Source organism: Zonotrichia leucophrys, chromosome 3 (genome assembly GCF_028769735.1).
Source record: "Zonotrichia leucophrys gambelii isolate GWCS_2022_RI chromosome 3, RI_Zleu_2.0, whole genome shotgun sequence".
NCBI lineage: Eukaryota > Metazoa > Chordata > Aves > Passeriformes > Passerellidae > Zonotrichia > Zonotrichia leucophrys.
Window position 1 is genome coordinate 113446767 of NC_088172.1, and position 19958 is coordinate 113466724.

General features: G+C 37.8%; 1 protein-coding gene across 1 annotated transcript in view; it reads left to right on the top strand.

Annotated features, from left to right (window-relative positions):
• Nucleotides 1–19958, top strand: part of FBXO16 (F-box protein 16) — a 56609-nt gene that overhangs the window by 23864 nt on the left and 12787 nt on the right. The window contains exons 3-6 of the mRNA XM_064707218.1: nt 1325–1360; nt 15410–15616; nt 16456–16620; nt 19308–19498. Of these exons, the coding sequence (XP_064563288.1) occupies nt 1325–1360; nt 15410–15616; nt 16456–16620; nt 19308–19498 (599 nt within the window). The remainder of the gene's footprint in view (nt 1–1324; nt 1361–15409; nt 15617–16455; nt 16621–19307; nt 19499–19958) is intronic.

Genomic DNA, 19958 nt, shown 5'->3' on the forward strand with positions numbered 1-19958 from the left:
TGGAAAAAAAACCATAAAAAATACATAAATATCCAAATCAATAGAAATGGATTTATGGGATAAATCAATGAAAAATATGGAAATATCCATAGAAATAAATACATGGATTTATGGAATAAATCCATAAAAAATATGGGAATATCCAAATCAATAAAAATGGATTTATGGAATAAATCAATGTAAAGTATGGAAATATCCATAGAAATAAATACATGGATTTATGGAATAAATGCATAAAAAATATGGAAATATCCAAATAAATAAAAATGGATTTATGGAATAAATCCATATAAAATATGGAAATATAAAAAATAAAAATAGATTGATGGGATAAATCCATATAAAATATGGAAATATCCAAATCAATAAGTTTATAGGATAAATCCATATAAAATATGGAAAAATAAAAAAAAAAAAAGAATTTATGGAATAAATCTGTCTAAAATATGGAAATATCCAAATCAATAAAAATGGATTTATGAGATAAATCCATAAAAAACATGGAAATATCCAAATCAATAGAAATGGATTTATGGAATAAATCAATGCAAAATATGGAAATATGCAAATCAATAAAAATGGATTTATGGGATAAATCCATATAAAATATGGAAATATCCAAATCAATAAGTTTATAGGATAAATCCATATAAAATACGGAAATATGCTAATCAATAAAAATTGATTTATATAATAAATCCATATAACATATAGAAATATCCAAATAAATAAAAATGGATTAATGGAATAAATCCATATAAAATACAGAAATATCCAAATCAATAAAAATGGATTGATGGAATAAATCCATATAAAATATGGAAATAGCCAAATCAATAAAAATGGATTGATTGAATAAATATATAGAAAATATGGAAATATAAAAAAAAAGAATTTATGGAATAAATCTGTCTAAAATATGGAAATATTCAAATCAATAAAAATGGATTTATGGAATAAATCCATCCAAAAATGGAAATGTCCAAATCAATAAAAATGGATTTATGGAATAAATCCATCCAAAAATGGAAATGTCCAAATCAATAAAAATGGATTGATGGAATAAATCCATATAAAAATGGAAATATCCAAATAGATAAAAATGGATTTATTGAATAAATAATTTTTTTCCAAAATCATCCTTTCAGCAATTCCATTGATATTTTATTTTAATTTTTTTATTTTTTATTTTTATTTGATTTGATTTATTTTATTTTTTATTTTTATTTTATTTTGTTTTTCCAGCTGAATTTCTCTCGGCACCTACCGATCCCACTCTAAACACTCAATTTTCTTTGTTTTTCCTTTTTTCTGTGTTTTACAGGTATTTGAAGAAAGAAGAGCCCTGCTTGGAAAATGGGTAAATTTTCTAATTTTCTCTTTAAATAAATATTTTCTACAGGCAGATTTTGGAAGTGATCAGGAGTTTATTCCATGAGAAAATAAAATTCCCCCTCTTTGGAAAAAGGAATTCGCTGTCCCTGATGTGACTGCTCTGCTTTTGTCCAAAAAAATTCCCTCATTTCCCAAATTCTGCAAGTTTTGATGTCGGAAAAATCAAATTCCATCCTTGGAATGAGATTAAAAAACGCCAGGAAATGTCTGGGAAGTCTTCAAAGGAGATTCTGGATGCTCAGATCTTCCATGGAGCAAAAATCAGCAATAAATGAAATTTTATCTGCCAATCTACAGAGATTGGTTTGGGTTGGAACTGATCATTCTTTGTGCTCAATAATTCACTCATTAAATTATTTTTTTGCATCTCTGATGGTCTTTACAGGCAAATATTTTGATTTTTAGGATTATTTATAGGGAATACAAATGTCCGTGTTTTTATAGGAAATAATCTGTCAATGATTTGTCGTGTTTGGATAATAAGGAATTTCAGGGAAATGAAATAATTGAGGGGTTATTGTTCAAAGGGAATTCAAAATTTCAAGTGGAGTTTGAAATTTCAAATGGAAATCAAAATTTTAAACAGAATTCAAAATTTTCAAATGGAATTTGAAATTTCAAGTGGAGTTCAAAATTTCAAATGGAATTTGAAATTTCAAACAGAATTCAAAACTTCAAATGGAATTTGAAACTTCAAATGGAATTTAAAATTTCAAATGCGAATCAGAACTTCAAATGGAATTTAAAATTTCAACTGGAAATCAAAATTTTAAACAGAATTCAAAATTTCAAACGGAATTTGAAATCTCAAATGGAAATCAAAATTTCAAATGGAAATCAAAATTTCAAAAGGAATTCGAAATCTCAAATGGAATTCAAAATTTCAAACGGAATTTGAAATCTCAAATGGAATTTGAAATTTCAAATGGATTTCAAAACCTCAAATGGAAATCAAAATTTCAAAAGGAATTTGAAATCTCAAATGGAATTCAAAATTTCAAAGGGAATTTGAAATCTCAAATGGAATTTAAAATTTCAACTGGAATTCAAAATTTTAAACAGAATTCGAAATTTCGAAGGGAATTTGAAATTCCAAATGGATTTCAAAACCTCAAATGGGAATCAAAACTTCAAATGAAATTTAAAATTTCAAATGGAAATCAAAATTTCAAACGGAATTAGAAATCTCAAATGGCATTCAAAATTTCAAACGGAATTTGAAATTTCATAAGGAATTAGAAATTTCAAATGGATTTCAAAACCTCAAATGGAAATCAAAATTTCTGAAGGAATTTGAAATCTCAAATGGAATTTAAAATTTCAACTGGAATTCAAAATTTTAAACAGAATTCAAAATTTCAAATGGAATTTGAAATTCCAAATGGATTTCAAAACCTCAAATGGGAATCAAAACTTCAAATGAAATTTAAAATTTCAAATGGAATTCAAAATTTCAAAAGGAATTTGAAATTTCAAGTGGAGTTTGAAATTTCAAATGGAATTTGAAATTTCAAAAGGAATTTAAAATTTCAAATGGGAATCAAAACTTCAAATGGAATTCAAAATTTCAAAAGGAATTTGAAACCTCAAATGGAAATCAAAATTTCAAACGGGAATCAAAACTTCAAATGGAATTTAAAATTTCAACTGGAATTTAAAATTTCAAATGGAAATCAAAATTTTAAACAGAATTCAAAATTTCAAGTGGCGTTTGAAATTTCAAAAGGAATTCGAAATTTAATGGTTGGACTCAATAATCCACGAGTTTTTCCAACCCTGATGATTCCTGGATTTTATCCGCAGATGATTCCAGGCTTGGAGGGGTTTCCTGAATTTTAGAATTTTAGGGGTTTCCTGAATTTTAGAATTTTAGGAGTTTTCCTGAATTTTAGAATTTTTTAGGGGTTTAGAAATCAGGCTGGAAAGGAAAAGTGCTGCTGAAAGAGTTGACACCAAAAATTTCACATTTCAGGGAATGTGAGGATGCAGCAGCTCTGCAGGAAAAGTCATGGAATGAGGGTGGATCCCAAACTGGATTTGGGCTGGGAGTTTCTTAAATATCCTTTGGGAAAATCTCAAATTTACTCTGGGAAATATTCCAAAGGCAGAGTCATTCCCAGTTCTGCTCCCTGCATTCTGAGAGGTGTAAAAACGTGTTTTAATCAAAATTTAATCAAAATTTTAATCCAACACAGAAATGGCAAAAAAGAGAAAAGGAATGATCTGATCCTGAGCTCACATTGCAGTTCTGGAGGCACAATTTGGACAGGAGCAAAATCCAGAGAATTCCCTGCTTTATTTGGTTTTCCAAATAAAGTTTGGGTTAAATTTGGGGTGTTTATTTATTTAATTGTTTATTTAATTCTTGCTGATTTTACTTGCATGCACCCAGCGGTTTACATTTTTATTTTGTTATTGTTTTTGGTGCCACAGGACATCTTTGGTGTCTCTGCCAGGATTTACATTTTTATTTTATTTTTACATTTTCATTTCGGTTATTTTTTGGTGCCACAAGTCATCTTTGGTGTCTCTCCCAAGATTTAAATTTTTATTTTGGTTTTTTTCTTGGTGTCTCTCCCAGGATTTACATTTTTATTTTATTTTTTGGTGCCACAGGACATCTTTGATGTCTCTCCCAGGATTTCCATTTTTATTTTATTTTTTGGTGCCACAGGACATCTTTGGTGTCTCTCCCAGGATTTACATTTTTATTTTATTTTTTTTTTTTTTTTGGTGCCACAGGGCATCTTTGGTGTCTCCCCCAGGATTTACATTTTTATTTTGGTTTTTTTTTGGTGTCTCTCCCAGGATTTACATTTTTATTTTGGTTATTTTTTGGTGCCACAGGACATCTTTGGTGTCTCCCCCAGGATTTACATTTTTATTTTATTTTTTGGTGCCACAGGACATCTTTGGTGTCTCTCCCAGGATTTACATTTTATTTTTGGTTATATTTTTTGGTGCCACAGGACATCTTTGATGTCTCTCCCAGGATTTACATTTTTATTTTATTTTTTGGTGCCACAGGACATCTTTGGTGTCTCCCCCAGGATTTACATTTTTATTTTGGTTTTTTTTTGGTGTCTCTCCCAGGATTTACATTTTTATTTTGGTTATTTTTGGTGCCACAGGACATCTTTGGTGTCTCTCCCAGGATTTACATTTTATTTTTGGTTATTTTTTGGTGGCACAGGACATCTTTGGTGTCTCTCCCAGGGTTTACATTTTTATTTTGGTTATTTTTTTGGTGTCTCTCCCAGGATTTACATTTTCATTTTGGTTATTTTTTTGGTGCCACAGGACATCTTTGGTGTCTCTCCCAGGATTTACATTTTTATTTTGTTATTGTTTTTGGTGGCACAGGACATCTTTGGTGTCTCTCCCAGGATTTACATTTTTATTTTATTTTTTGGTGCCACAGGACATCTTTGGTGTCTCCCCCAGGATTTCCATTTTTATTTTATTTTTTGGTGCCACAGGACATCTTTGGTGTCTCTCCCAAGATTTACATTTTTATTTTGGTTTTTTTTTTGGTGTCTCTCCCAGGATTTACATTTTTATTTTATTTTTTAGTCCCACAGGACATCTTTGGTGTCTCTCCCAGGATTTACATTTTATTTTGTTATTTTTTTGGTGCCACAGGACATCTTTGGTGTCTTTCCCAAGATTTACATTTTTATTTTGGTTATTTTTTTGGTGCCACAGGACATCTTTGGTGTCTCCCCCAGGATTTACATTTTTATTTTGGTTTTTTTTTGGTGTCTCTGCCAGGATTTACATTTTATTTTTGGTTATTTTTTGGTGCCACAGGACATCTTTGGTGTCTCTCCCAGGGTTTACATTTTTATTTTGGTTTTTTTTTTGGTATCTCCCCCAGGATTTACATTTTTATTTTGGTTTTTTTTTTTGGTGCCACAGGACATCTTTGGTATCTCCCCCCAGGATTTACATTTTTATTTTTGGGGTTTTTTTGGTGTCTCCCCCAGGATTTACATTTTTATTTTGTTATATTTTTTGGTGCCACAGGACATCTTTGGTGTCTCTCCCAGGATTTACATTTTTATTTTGGTTTTTTTTTTTGGTGTCTCCCCCAGGATTTACAATTTTATTTTATTTTTTGGTGCCACAGGACATCTTTGGTGTCTCTCCCAGGATTTACATTTTTATTTTGGTATATTTTTGGTGCCACAGGACATCTTTGGTGTCTCTGCCAGGATTTACATTTTTATTTTGGTTTTTTTTTTGGTGTCTCCCCCAGGATTTACATTTTTATTTTGTTATATTTTTGGTGCCACAGGACATCTTTGGTGTCTCTCCCAGGATTTACATTTTTATTTTATTTTTTGGTGGCACAGGACATCTTTGATGTCTCTCCCAGGATTTACATTTTTATTTTATTTTTTAGTCCCACAGGACATCTTTGGTGTCTCTCCCAGGATTTACATTTTTATTTTGTTTTTTTTTTTTTTGGTGTCTCCCCCAGGATTTACATTTTTATTTTGTTATTGTTTTTGGTGCCACAGGACATCTTTGGTGTCTCTCCCAGGGTTTACATTTTTATTTTGGTTATATTTTTTGGTGGCACAGGACATCTTTGGTGTCTCTCCCAGGATTTACATTTTTATTTTGGTTTTTTTTTGGTGTCTCCCCCAGGATTTACATTTTTATTTTGTTATTGTTTTTGGTGCCACAGGACATCTTTGGTGTCTCTCCCAGGATTTACATTTTTATTTTGGTTATTTTTTTGTGCCACAGGACATCTTTGGTGTCTCTGCCAGGATTTACATTTTCATTTTGTTATATTTTTGGTGGCACAGGACATCTTTGGTGTCTCTGCCAGGATTTACATTTTTATTTTATTTTTTTGTGCCACAGGACATCTTTGGTGTCTCTCCCAGGGTGTTGTGGTCCATAAAACACAGGTGGAGGAACGAGGGGTGAGGTGACCTGAAGGGATTTGATTTCTGTTCCTGCACCTGACAGGATCCTGCAGACAGGAAAATCCATTTATTCCCTTTTTCCAGGGAATCAAGGACAGCACAAGAGGGAACAGGGGAGGGTCAGGTTGGACATCAGGAGGGATTTGGCCATGGAAGGGTGGGTGGGGAGCTCTGGAGTCCCCAGGGAAGGGCTGGATGTGGCTCTGGGCTGGTGACAAGGTGGGGATCGGTCCCAGGTGGGATTTGGTGGCCTTGGAGGTCTTTTCCCACTCAAATAATTCTGGGATTCTGTGATTTCACCTCTGATTATTCCTTGTGCCACCTCCCTGATCAGCCCCAGCACCCTGCAGGAGTGTCCCTGCCCTGGGAGGGCTCAGTGCCACACAGAGAGGTGACACAGGGAGAAACAAGAGGTGAAATCCCAGAATTATTTAGGTGGGAAAAGACCTCCAAGACCATCAAATCCCACCTGGGACCGATCCCCACCTTGTCACCAGCCCAGAGCCACATCCAGCCCTTCCCTGGGGACTCCAAACCTCCCTGATCAGCCCCACCACAATTGGGGATCAGTCCCAGGTGGGGCTTGGTGGTCTTGGAGGTCTTTTCAAACGCAAATAATTCTGGGATTCTGTGATTTAAACTCTTGTTTGTCTTTGTGTCACCTCTCTGTGTGGCACTGAGCCCTCCCAGGGGAGGGACACTCCTGCAGGGTGCTGGGGCTGATCAGGGAGGTGACACAAGGACAAACAAGAGGTGAAATCAGAATTATTTGGGTTGGAAAAGACCTCCAAGCCCCACCTGGGACTGATCCCCAATTGTGGTGGGGCTGATCAGGGAGGTTTGGAGTCCCCAGGGAAGGGCTGGATGTGGCTCTGGGCTGGTGACAAGGTGGGGATCGGTCCCAGGTGGGATTTGGGGATCTTGGAGGTCTTTTCCCACCCAAATAATTCTGTGATTTGACCTCTGATTATTCCTTGTGCCACCTCCCTGATCAGCCCCAGCACCCTGCAGGAGTGTCCCTCCCCTGGGAGGGCTCAGTGCCACACAGAGAGGTGACACAGGGAGAAACAAGAGGTGAAATCCCAGAATTATTTGGGTGGGAAAAGACCTCCAAGACCATCAAATCCCACCTGGGACTGATCCCCAATTGTGGTGGGGCTGATCAGGGAGGTTTGGAGTCCCCAGGGAAGGGCTGGATGTGGCTCTGGGCTGGTGACAAGGTGGGGATCAGTCCCAGGTGGGATTTGGTGGTCTTGGAGGTCTTTTCCAACCCAAATAATTCTGGGATTTCACCTCTTGTTTCTCCCTGTGTCACCTCCCTGTGTGGCACTGAGCCCTCCCAGGGGAGGGACACTCCTGCAGGGTGCTGGGGCTGATCTGGGAGGTTTGGAGTCCCCAAGGAAGGCCTGGATGTGGCACTCGGTGCTCTGGGCTGGTGACAAGGTGGGGATCTGTCACAGGTGGGACTTGGAGATCTTTTCCAACCCAAATAATTCTGATTTCACCTCTTGTTTCTCCCTGTGTCACCTCCCTGATCAGCCCCAGCACCCTGCAGGAGTGTCCCTGCCCTGGGAGGGCTCAGTGCCACACAGAGAGGTGACACAGGGAGAAACAAGAGGGTAAATCCCAGAATCCCAGAATTATTTGGGTGGGAAAAGACCTCCAAGACCACCAAGTCCCACCTGGGACTGATCCCCAATTGTGGTGGGGCTGATCAGGGAGGTTTGGAGTCCCCAGGGAAGGGCTGGATGTGGCTCTGGGCTGGTGACAAGGTGGGGATCGGTCCCAGGTGGGATTTGATGATCTTGGAGGTCTTTTCCCACCCAAATAATTCTGGGATTCTGTGATTTCACCTCTGATTATTCCTTGTGCCACCTCCCTGATCAGCCCCACCACCCTGCAGGAGTGTCCCTCCCCTGGGAGGGCTCAGATCCACACAGAGAGGTGGCACAAGGACAAACAAGAGGTTAAATCACAGAATCCCAGAATTATTTGGGTGGAAAAGACCTCCCAGACCATCAAGTCCCACCTGGGACCGATCCCCACCTTGTCACCAGCCCAGAGCCACATCCAGCCCTTCCCTGGGGACTCCAAACCTCCCAGATCAGCCCCACCACAAGGTGGGGATCGGTCACAGGTGGGATTTGGTGGCCTTGGAGGTCTTTTCCCACCCAAATAATTCTGGGATTCTGTGTTTTTTCCTCTTGTTTCTCCCTGTGTCCCATCTCTGTGTGGCACTGAGCCCTCCCAGGGGAGGGACACTCCTGCAGGGTGGTGGGGCTGATCAGGGAGGTGGCACAAGGAGAAACAAGAGCTTAAATCACAGAATCACAGAATTATTTGGTGTGGGAAAAGATCTCCAAGCCCCTCCTGGGATGATCCCCAGTTGTGGTGGGGCTGATCAGGGAGGTTTGGAGTCCCCAGGGAAGGGCTGGATGTGGCTCTGGGCTGGTGACAAGGTGGGGATCGGTCCCAGGTGGGATTTGGTGATCTTGGAGGTCTTTTCCCACCCAAATAATTCTGGGATTCTGGGATTTCACCTCTTGTTTCTCCCTGTGTCTCAAAACTCTTTAAGGCTTAGCTACAAGCAGAAAGTTCCTGTCAAGAAGCAGCATCCTTAAAGCTTTAATTCAAATGCTCCTCAATCAATTTCAGACTTATAAAGGTTAATTGTGAACAAAGGGTAGGCTCAAAGGCCTTCTTCCGTGCTTTATTTTTCTCAGTTATTGTTAGAATTTGTATTTATAACTGTCCCATGGTTGGTTTCCACACATCTCACAGTCACAAATCCACACATTGCCTGTGTGTACCTGACACCAAACACAGCTTGGTATTTCACAGCAGCACAGGGGCCTCTCCTGATGCCAGCCTGGTTATTTGTGTGTGCGCGCTCATGGCGTAATTGCAAACCTGCTCTGAAAATTTTCAAAGTTTCATAGTAATAAAATGGTTATAAAAATAGGAATGCAATTAGAGTAATGATAATTTGGACAATTTGAATCAGGAGAATATGAGACAATAAACACAAAGAGTTATGGATGTCTGGGTACCTTTTCTGAGCAAAATAAGCCTGAAAAGGACACACATTAACAAAGGATTAACCCTTAAAAACAACAGCCTGTTGCATATTCATACACCTCATCCATGATGCACAAATTCCATTCCAACACAGGATTCTGTCTGGTCATCCTCAGCTTCTTCCTCTGAGTCCTGACAGCGCCTTCGAGGCGGGAAGAAGTTCATTTCTCCTGATAATGGAGCAAAAATCTTTCTAATAATGGAGCACCTAAATCTTTCCTTTTCTCTGAAAGATTCAGGCGTCCCGTGGCTGCTATCCCACTGTGAGTCCTACATTGCACAGTTTCTATTTTAACATTTTGTTATAACCTCCACCTATATTTACCACCCTACTTAAGAGAACGAACCCAGCATCACTTTCTAACACAACACACGTAACAATAATTTGAATATTCGCCAAAAGCCATGAATAACACACACATTTCTCACAGCAGCGATGCAGCAGGGCCGGTGTCACCCGGTGCCATTGTTCAGGGAGGGCCCCGAGAGGGGAAAGCTGCGGGCACGGGGAGCGGAGGCGCGGGGGAATCCGGCCCGACCGGTCCGGCGGCTGAATCCGCTCCGGGGCGGGACCCGCCGGGAAGCGCCGAACGAACGCGGGAGGTTCGTGCTGGGAAAGAGACAAAACCGGGCAGAATTTAACCCTTGAGTGCTTTAACCTTGAATTTAACCCGTGCTGGGAAAGAGACAAAACCAGGCAGAATTTAACCCTTGAGTGCTTTAACCCTTGAATTTAACCCGTGCTGGGAAAGAGACAAAACCGGGCAGAATTTAACCCTTGAATGCTTTAACCTTGAATTTAACCCTTGGCAGCAAATCCAGCCCGGCTGGGGAGGAAGCGGAGAACAAAAAATAAATCTGCATTTCTAATCTGCATTTTGAATTCTGTTCCTAATTTCATTCTGACAGGGAAAAGAAGGGACACTGGGAATTAAACTGTTTATTTACCCATAGTAATAAATATATTATATGTATTTATATATATAAAAACTATAAATTTACCTATATATATATATATATATATTACATGAATATATTAAAACAATATCTATTCATATATATTTATATATAAATAATATAATATATATAGTATATATATATTTTTATATATACTATATATAAAAATCTATATATACAATATATATTATGCTATATTTATATATATATATATATTACATGAATATATTAAAACAATATCTATTCATATATATTTATATATAAATAATATAATATATATAGTATATATATATTTTTATATATACTATATATAAAAATCTATATATACAATATATATTGTGTATATATAGTGTTTATATATATAAACACATATATAGTGTTTATATATAAATATATAAAAATATATATGTATAGTGTTTATATATAAATATATATATGTATAGTGTTTATAAATATATAAATATATATGTATAGTGTTTATATATATAAATATATAATGACATGTTTATATATATAAACACTATATATATTTGTAGTGTTAATATATAACTATTATATATATTCACACTATAAATTTATGAAGATTAAAAAAAACCCATACATTTACCCACTGTAAATTTATAAAAAATATAAAATTTATATTTTAAAATTTATACATTTTAAAATATAAAAATAAATAATATATATAAAAAATAAACTATATATATAGTGTCTATATATAGTGTTTATATATAAAAATACATATATATAGTGTTTATAGATATGAATATATATAAATACATATGTTTATATATAAACACTATATATATTTATAGTGTTAATATATAAATATAATATATATTCACACTATAAAATTATAAAAATAAATAAAAAGCCCCTATATTTACCCACTATAAATTTATAAAAAAATACAAAATTTATATATTAAAATTTATACATTTTAATATATAACAATAAATAATATATATAAAATATATATATTGTGTTTATATAAAAAATATATATAGTGTTTATATATAAAATTACATATATTGTTTATAGATATATATAAATACATATATTTATATATATAAACACTATATATATTTATAGTGTTAATATATAAATATATAATATATATTCACACTATAAATTTATAAAAATTAATAAAACCCCATACATTTACCCACTATAAATTTATAAAAAATATTAAAATTTATACATTTTAATATATAAAAATAAATAATATATATAAATAAACAATATATATTGTGTGTATATATAGTGTTTATATATAAACACATATATATAGTGTTTATATATTTATAGTGTAAATATATAAAAATATAATATATACTATATATATAAATATTATATAATGTAATATCATATAATATCATATAATATCATATAGACTATATTTATATATCTTTACACTATAAATTTTTAAAAAAATAATAACCCATACATTTACCCACTATAAATTTATAAAAAAATATTACAATTTATACAGTTTAATATATAAAAATAAATAATATATATAAAAATAAACAATATATATAGTGTTTATATATAAAAATACATATATATAGTGTTTATATATATAAATATATATAAATATATATTTTTATATATATAAACCGTATATAAATATAAATACTATATATATTCATAGTGTAAATATAAAACATTATATTATATTATATTATATTATATTATATTACATTACATTACATTACATTATATTATTGTTATATTAACCCAGTTATATTAATCCAGTTATATTAATCCAATTTTTTATCTTATATTTATTCTCTCTTTGAGTTTAAAACCCTTCAATACTGGAACTTTGGATATTGAGAATTTTAGATTTTCTGTGCTGACAGGCACTGACCCCCAAGAGAACAACAGTACATTTGACCTGGAAAAAAATCCAAAATTAAATTATAGAACTGAGATTGTGGGTGTGGAGTTTGAATAGAAATGTGTAATATCACACGGTGGGAAACTTATAATTTAAAGTTTTAGAATATAGTAATATATATACAGCAAAATAGAGGTTTTAGGGTGGAAACCAATCCTTCTTCATGGGTTTGGGTGGTATTGTGTAATTAGACAAAAACTGCATTGCAGGCCACAGGGAGTTAGCTATTAAGTTAAAAGTAAAAATAATTAAAGCACAATTTCTTAATTAAACAGTTTATCCTTAAAAAGCCTTGTAGAGAGAGACACACAACTCCATTTTTAGTTTGTTAAAGCCTAGTGCTCTAGAACTCACAGTTTGAGACTTTAATAGAAATAATAAACACCTGAGTCCAAAGGAGAAATATCATCTCACACATTTAATCCTGACCTTAACAAAAAAAAAAAAGAAAAAAAAAAGAAAAAAGAAAAAAAAAAAAGAAAAAAAAAAAAAAGAAAAAAGAATTTAAAAAAAGAAAAAAATAATTAAAAAAAAAAAGAAAAAAAGAGTTAAAAAGAAAAAATTTGACACTTCCTCTTGTCCCTTCTCCACACACTCTGGTAAGACAGGATGGAGCAAAATCCACATTTCCCCTCAGGAAAACCCTCTCCAACCATCCCGCCCTTCCCACTGGGAATTCCTGCTGCTCCTGCCCATGGCCACCACCCATCCCAGGGCTGTTCCTCCTGCTGCCACCGGGGCTGCAGCTTTGGAGCCAGACTGGAGCCATTGGAGGCATTTGTGGGGACGATTTGAGTCATTTGTGGGGACAATTTGAGTCATTTGTGGGGACAATTTGAGTCATTTGTGGGGACAGTTTGGGCAATCTGTGGGGGCTGAGGCCGTCTCCTCCCAGGAGATGGCTGCTGACAGGTCCTTGTGTCACTCCCACCCTGTTTGTCCAGCTCTGCAAAGCTTCTCTGAATTCCTCCCACACGGATTCTATCCCTGAGGAGTCAATCCTCCTCTTTAGCTACCTGCCATCAGCTGTGGAAAAAATCTTGGTGACTCTGCTGCCATTGTGGATTTTTCCTTGTTTGGTTTTTCCCTTTGCTCTGCTCCTCGTAGCCTGTGCGGGGGGATTGTGAGGGAAAAATACTTCACAAATTGTGAGGCACTCTGAGATTGCAGCAGTGGGGGCTGTGGAGGTGTCAGGGGAGAAAGAATCAGCAATGGATTCATCACTGGGGCCTGTTCAAATGAGTAAAAACTCATCTGAGTCTCCTCCTTTCTGTGAGGGAAACCAAGGCTTATAGTGGGTCCCAGGAGCCCGACTTAGTCCTGGTCTAGGCCGTCCTGGATCCTTTGAGGATTAGAAAGTGTCAGAGAATGAATCATATATGGATTCTGGGGGGCCTGCTCCTGTCTCTCCTTTCTGTGAGGACTGGGCCCAGAGCTGAGTTAGTCCTGGTCTAGGCCGTCCTGGATCCTTTGAGGATTAGAAAGCGTCAGAGAATGAATCATAGATGGATTCTGGGGGGCCTGCTCCTGTAAAAATCCACCTCAGTCTCCTCCTTTCTGTGAGGGGAGCTGGTCCCCGGAGCGTGAGTTAGTCCTGTCCTAGGCCATCCTGGATCCTTTGAGGATTACAAAGTGTCAGAGAAGGAATCAGAGATTAATTCATCATTGGGGCCTGCTCAGATTGGTAAAAACCCATTTGAGTCTCCTCTTTTTCGGGAGGGAAGCCAAGTCTCAGAGCTGGTCCCAGGAGCATGAGTTAATCCTGGCCTAGGCCGTCATGGATCCTTTGAGGAGGTGTCAGGGGAGAAGGAATCAGCAATGGATTCATTGGTGGGGCCTGCTCCTGTAAAAACAAATCTGAGAGTTTCCCCTCTCATCTCCCTCCATTCCGTGAGGGAAACCAAGGCTCAGAGTGGGTCCCAGGAGAATGAGTGAGTCCTAGCCTAGGCCATCCTGGATCCTTTCAGGATTAGAAAGTGTCAAGAGAGAAGGAATCAGAGAATTTATTATAGAGGCCTGCTCAGATGGGTAAAAACCCATCTGAGTCCCCTCCTTTTCGTGAGGGAAGCCGGTCCCAGGAGTGTGAGTGAGTCCTGGCCAGGCTGTCCTGGATCCTTTGAGGATTAGAAAGTATCAGGGGAGAAGGAATCAGCAATGGATTCATCACTGGGGCCTGTTCAAATGGATAAAAACCCATCTGAGTCTCCCTCTTTCCATGAGGGAAGCTGAGTCTCTGAGGAACACAAATGTTCTCCCAGGAACAAAAGTGAGTCCTGGCTTAGGCTATCCTGGATCCTTTGGGGATTAGAAAAGTGTCAGGGGAGAAGGAATCAGCAATGAATTAATCATTGGGACTGGCTCCTATAAAAACCCATCTGAGTCACCTCCTTTCCATGAGGGAAACCAAGGCTTGGAGTGGGTCCCAGGAGCATGAGTGAGTCCTGGTCTAGGCCATCCTGGATCCTTTCATGATTAGGAAGAGGAGAAGGAATCAGCAATAAATTCATTATTGGGGCCTGCTCCTGTAAAAACTCATCTGAGTCTCCTCTTTTCTGTGAGGGAAGCCAAGTCTCAGAGCTGGTTCCAGGAGCATGAGTGAGTCCTGGCCTAGGCCATCCTGGATCCTTTGAGGATTAGAAAGTGTCAAGAGAGAAGGAATCAGAGAATTTATTATAGAGGCCTGCTCAGATGGGTAAAAACCCATCTGAGTCCCCTCCTTTCTGTGAGGGAAGCCGGTCCCAGGAGTGTGAGTGAGTCCTGGCCAGGCTATCCTGGATCCTTTCAGGATTAGAAAGTGTCAGAGAAGGAATCATCCATGGATTAATTATTGGGGCCTGCTCAGATGGGTAAAAACCCATCTGAGTCTCCTTCTTTCCGTGAGGGAAGCTGGTCCCAGGAGTGTGAGTTAATCCTGGCCCAGGCCATCCTGGATCCTTTGAGGATTAGAAATCATTCTGTGGCTTCAGAGTTTCTTTCATGTAGCCTCTCCATTTGTTCCCAGCGCTCTGTTCCCTCAGAGTGAGTCACCACAAGCTGCTGCTCCTGTGCTTTCCCTCACCACATTTTATTTTGAGAAGCTGAATTTCTGGTTTCTCTGCACCTGAAACTCCTAATTTATTATTTTTTTCCCCTTCAGTTTGACAAGTGGACAGATGGCCAGAGGAGGAGGATCCTGGTGGACCTGCTGGAACGCTGCTCCCTGTCCCAGCAGAAATTCTGTGCCAAGCAGCTCCAGGCCCGAGTCCCCACCGAGGCCGTGGATTTTACCACGAGGCTCCCTCGAGTCCTGTCCCTGTACATCTTCTCCTTCCTGGATCCACGGAGCCTCTGTCGATGTGCACAGGTAGAAAAAGCCAGCACCTGCCTGGGCTCCAGAAAGCCAGGTCAAAACAGTTAAAAAACATCAACAAAAAGAAAAATTTTGATTTTTGGTGAAGGCTTAGGTGAATGCTTAGTGATGCTCGTTCCTCGGATCCTAAATTAAGCCAGATTGGCCAAGATTCATGGAATTGATGAGTAATTTAAAATTCTTCTAAAGCATTTTAAAAGTGGCATTTTCAAGGCTGATTATTCCCAGAAAGGAAGCCTGGTACTTCCTAAAAATCACATTCCTCTAAAACACCTTGCACTGTGTGCAGAGCCCTTCATTCTTTGAGAGATTTTGGCTTGTGCTTTTGCAAAGAATAACACTTGATCCTGTAAGGAAAACAGATCCTTTAAGGTGCCTGAAGGTCAAGCAGAAAATTCCAGATGGGCTTTGGAACAAAATGATTAAGACTCCAAAAATCTGAAATGCTGTGAGATGCTGCCCAAAGTGGTTTCAAATTAATAAGTCAGTTTTCAGTGACATTATTACTGTGCTAATGTAATATTCCATGTTATTTAGGAATATATAATAATCTCAGCTTGGCTAAGCCTTGCTTTAGGAACTTCAGCATTTCATGTGGGTACAACTCAAACTCTCCATGACAACAGGTCAGAAAATTCCTTAGAATCACAGAATATCTTGAGTTGGAAGGACCCCAAATCACAAAGGCTTTGAAAGGTGTAAATGCTTTAATCAAAGGTTTAAACGGAGCATTAACAGTGCAGAATAACTGAATTTATTTAAGATTATGTGGGAATTATATCCAAAATCCTGGGATGCTTTAAACCCCGAAGTGGCTGGGAATTCCTTCACAGGTGAGCTGGCACTGGAAGTACCTGTCCGAGCTGGACCAGCTGTGGATGCTGAAGTGCCTGCGTTTCGGGTGGCTCCTCAACTTCTGCCCCACGCCCTTCGAGCAGGGGGTCTGGAAAAAGCACTACATCCAGATGGTGAGGGAGCTGCGCCTCACCCGGCCCAAGGTACTGCTGCCCTCAGCCCCAGCTCCCAGAATTCCCACTTTCTGCACTGATTTAGGGTCCATTTTTTGACTTCTTTCCTCTGCCTCTGTCTTGGGATTGAAGTGCTCCAGATTTTATTTTGTGTTCAGACTCAAATGTTTATTTTTTATTATCTGTGTTGCAGCCTCACGAGCAGTGAGCTCTGCAGTGTTTAACAAGCTACAAAATGGCCGACTGTCTTTTTCTACAAGGTCTTTTGAGGCTAAACTATCCAATTAAGAAATAACACCTAAATTATTTTCACTTTTAACACGATAATCACTCAAGTTCCACAATGTGGACTTTGCTGTCCAATTACAAAATACCACCCAAACCCCTGGAGAAGAAAGACCAGCCACCACCCTAAACCCTCCATCTTGTTTATATATATTTCTATATTCTAAAATTCCAAAGTCTTAAGCTTTCCACCCTGTGATATTACACACTTCTATTCAAATTCCACATCCATTCTGGCCCCAAAAAGTGTAAATTGATGGGAGCAAACTGGGAGGATGTGACTTCGTTACCTGAAGAATGTAATTGAATAATTAAGAAGAAGAAGAACCAGCCACCACCCTAAACCCTCCATCTTGTTTATATATATTTCTATATTCTAAAACCCCAAACTCTTGAGTTTTCCACCCTGTGATATTACTGCTCTAGTGTCCTACTGGTGCTTTAGTGCCCATTCTGTGACTTCTTTCCTCTGCCTCTGTCTTGGGATTGAAGTGCTCCAGATTTTATTTCGTGTTCAGACTCAAATGTTTATTTTTTATTATCTGTGTTGCAGCCTCACGAGCAGTGAGCTCTGCAGTGTTTCACTGACAAGCTACAAAATGGCTGACTGTCTTTCTCTACAAGGTCTTTTGAGGCTAAACTATCCAATTAAGAAATAACACCTAAATTATTTTCATTTTTAACACGATAATCACTCAAGTTCCACAATGTGGACTTTGCTGTCCAATTACAAAATACCACCCAAACCCCTGGAGAAGAAGGACCAGCCACCACCCTAAACCCTCCATCTTGTTTATATATATTTCTATATTCTAAAACCCCAAACTCTTGAGTTTTCCACCCTGTGATATTACACACTTCTATTCAAACTCCACATCCATTCTGGCCCCAAAAAGTGTAAATTGATGGGAGCAAACTGGGAGGATGTGACTTCGTTACCTGAAGAATGTAATTGAATAATTAAGAAGAAGAACCAGCCACCACCCTAAACCCTCCATCTTGTCTATATATATTATTTCTATATTCTAAAACCCCAAACTCTTGAGTTTTCCACCCTGTGATATTACTGCTTTAGTGTCCTACTGGTGCTTTAGTGTCCATTCTGTGACTTCTTTCCTCTGCCTCTGTCTTGGGATTGAAGTGCTCCAGATTTTATTTCATGTTCAGACTCAAATGTTTATTTTTTATTATCTGTGTTGCAGCCTCACGAGCAGTGAGCTCTGCAGTGTTTAACAAGCTACAAAATGGCTGACTGTCTTTCTTTACAGTCCTTTAAGGCTAAACTATCCAATTAAGAAATAACACCTAAATTATTTTCACTTTTAACACGATAATCACTCAAGTTCCACAATGTGGACTTTGCTGTCCAATTACAAAATACCACCCAAACCCCTGGAGAAGAAGGACCAGCCACCACCCTAAACCCTCCATCTTGTTTATGCATATTTCTATATTCTAAAACCCCAAAGTCTTAAGCTTTCCACCCTGTGATATTACACACTTCTATTCAAATTCCACATCCATTCTGGCCCCAAAAAGTGTAAATTGATGGGAGCAAACTGGGAGGATGTGACTTCGCTACCTGAAGAATGTAATTGAATAATTAAGAAGAAGAAGAACCAGCCACCACCCTAAACCCTCCATCTTGTTTATACATATTTCTATATTCTAAAACCCCAAACTCTTGAGTTTTCCACCCTGTGATATTACTGCTTTAGTGTCCTACTGGTGCTTTAGTGTCCATTCTGTGACTTCTTTCCTCTGCCTCTGTCTTGGGATTGAAGTGCTCCAGATTTTATTTCATGTTCAGACTCAAATGTTTATTTTTATTAACTTTGTTGCAGCCTCACGAGCAGTGAGCTCTGCAGTGTTTAACAAACTACAAAATGGCTGACTGTCTTTCTCTACAGTCTTTTGAGGCTAAACTATCAAATTAAGGAATAATGTCTAAATTATTTTCACTTTTAACCCGATAATCACTCAAATTCCACAATATGGACTTTTCTGTCCAATTACAAAATACCACCCAAACCCCTGGAAAAGGACAAGGTGAAGAAGAGGGACCAACCACCACCCTAAACCCTCCATCTTGTTTAAATATATTTCTATATTCTAAAACCCCAAACTTTTAAATTTCATTGAAAGCTCATTTAAATTCAATTCAAAGCTCAGCCCTTTAATTTAAAGCAAAGTCTGGCTTTAAATCAGGCTCTCTGTAGTTGATAGGGAAAAGCTGATACAGCTCAACAGCAGCTCAGCTCATCTCATCTCAATATGGATTATAGGGCTTGGGTGCCTCTTTCTGTCACTGACCACAATGGAGCCCACAGAAACCAAAATTTGAATTAATCCCTAACGATTACAACTCTAAATTTAACCCAATCTGATTTTCATCATAAAACTCATTTTCTTCTTTCCACCCGTCCAATCAGACTCCTTCCAAGGACGAGTTCATCGTTATCGACGTGCAGCCGGTGAAGAGCAACATCCCAGAGAGGAAACTTTCTGTGAGCAGGGGCAGGAAGGAGCTCCCTCCGTGGCGCTCCTCCGACAGGAACCCCACGGACACCATCCGCTACAACTACCTGGACAACCAGCACCCCATCGAGCAGGCCCGGCACGCGTAAGGGCGTTTCACATTTTCCTTTTGCAACAAAATTTTCCATGTCTCTCTGCCTGTTCTGGTTTCTAAACCCATTTTCCTGCTTTTTTTTTGGCTTTTTTTGGATGGGTTTTTGTGGGGGCCTGAATGTATGTATTGTTATAACAACAAGATAACAACAATACAGCAACAAGTGGTGACCCCGACGTGATGGAGAACGCGCAGCCACAAGGAACATGGAGAGAAGGGATGGACTCATCGTAACTACTGACAACAAACAATCGAGCGTGCCCGACGCGTATGGGTTCAATTTCTTGCACACATGTCTCTCTGCCTTTCTGGTTCAACCATTTTCTGCTTTTTTGCTTTTGGGTGGTTTGAGAGGGCCTGATGTAGTATTGTTATAACAAAAATAACAACCAACAACACAAGTGGTGACCCCGAGTGATGGAGAACGTGCAGCCACGAGGAACATGGAGAG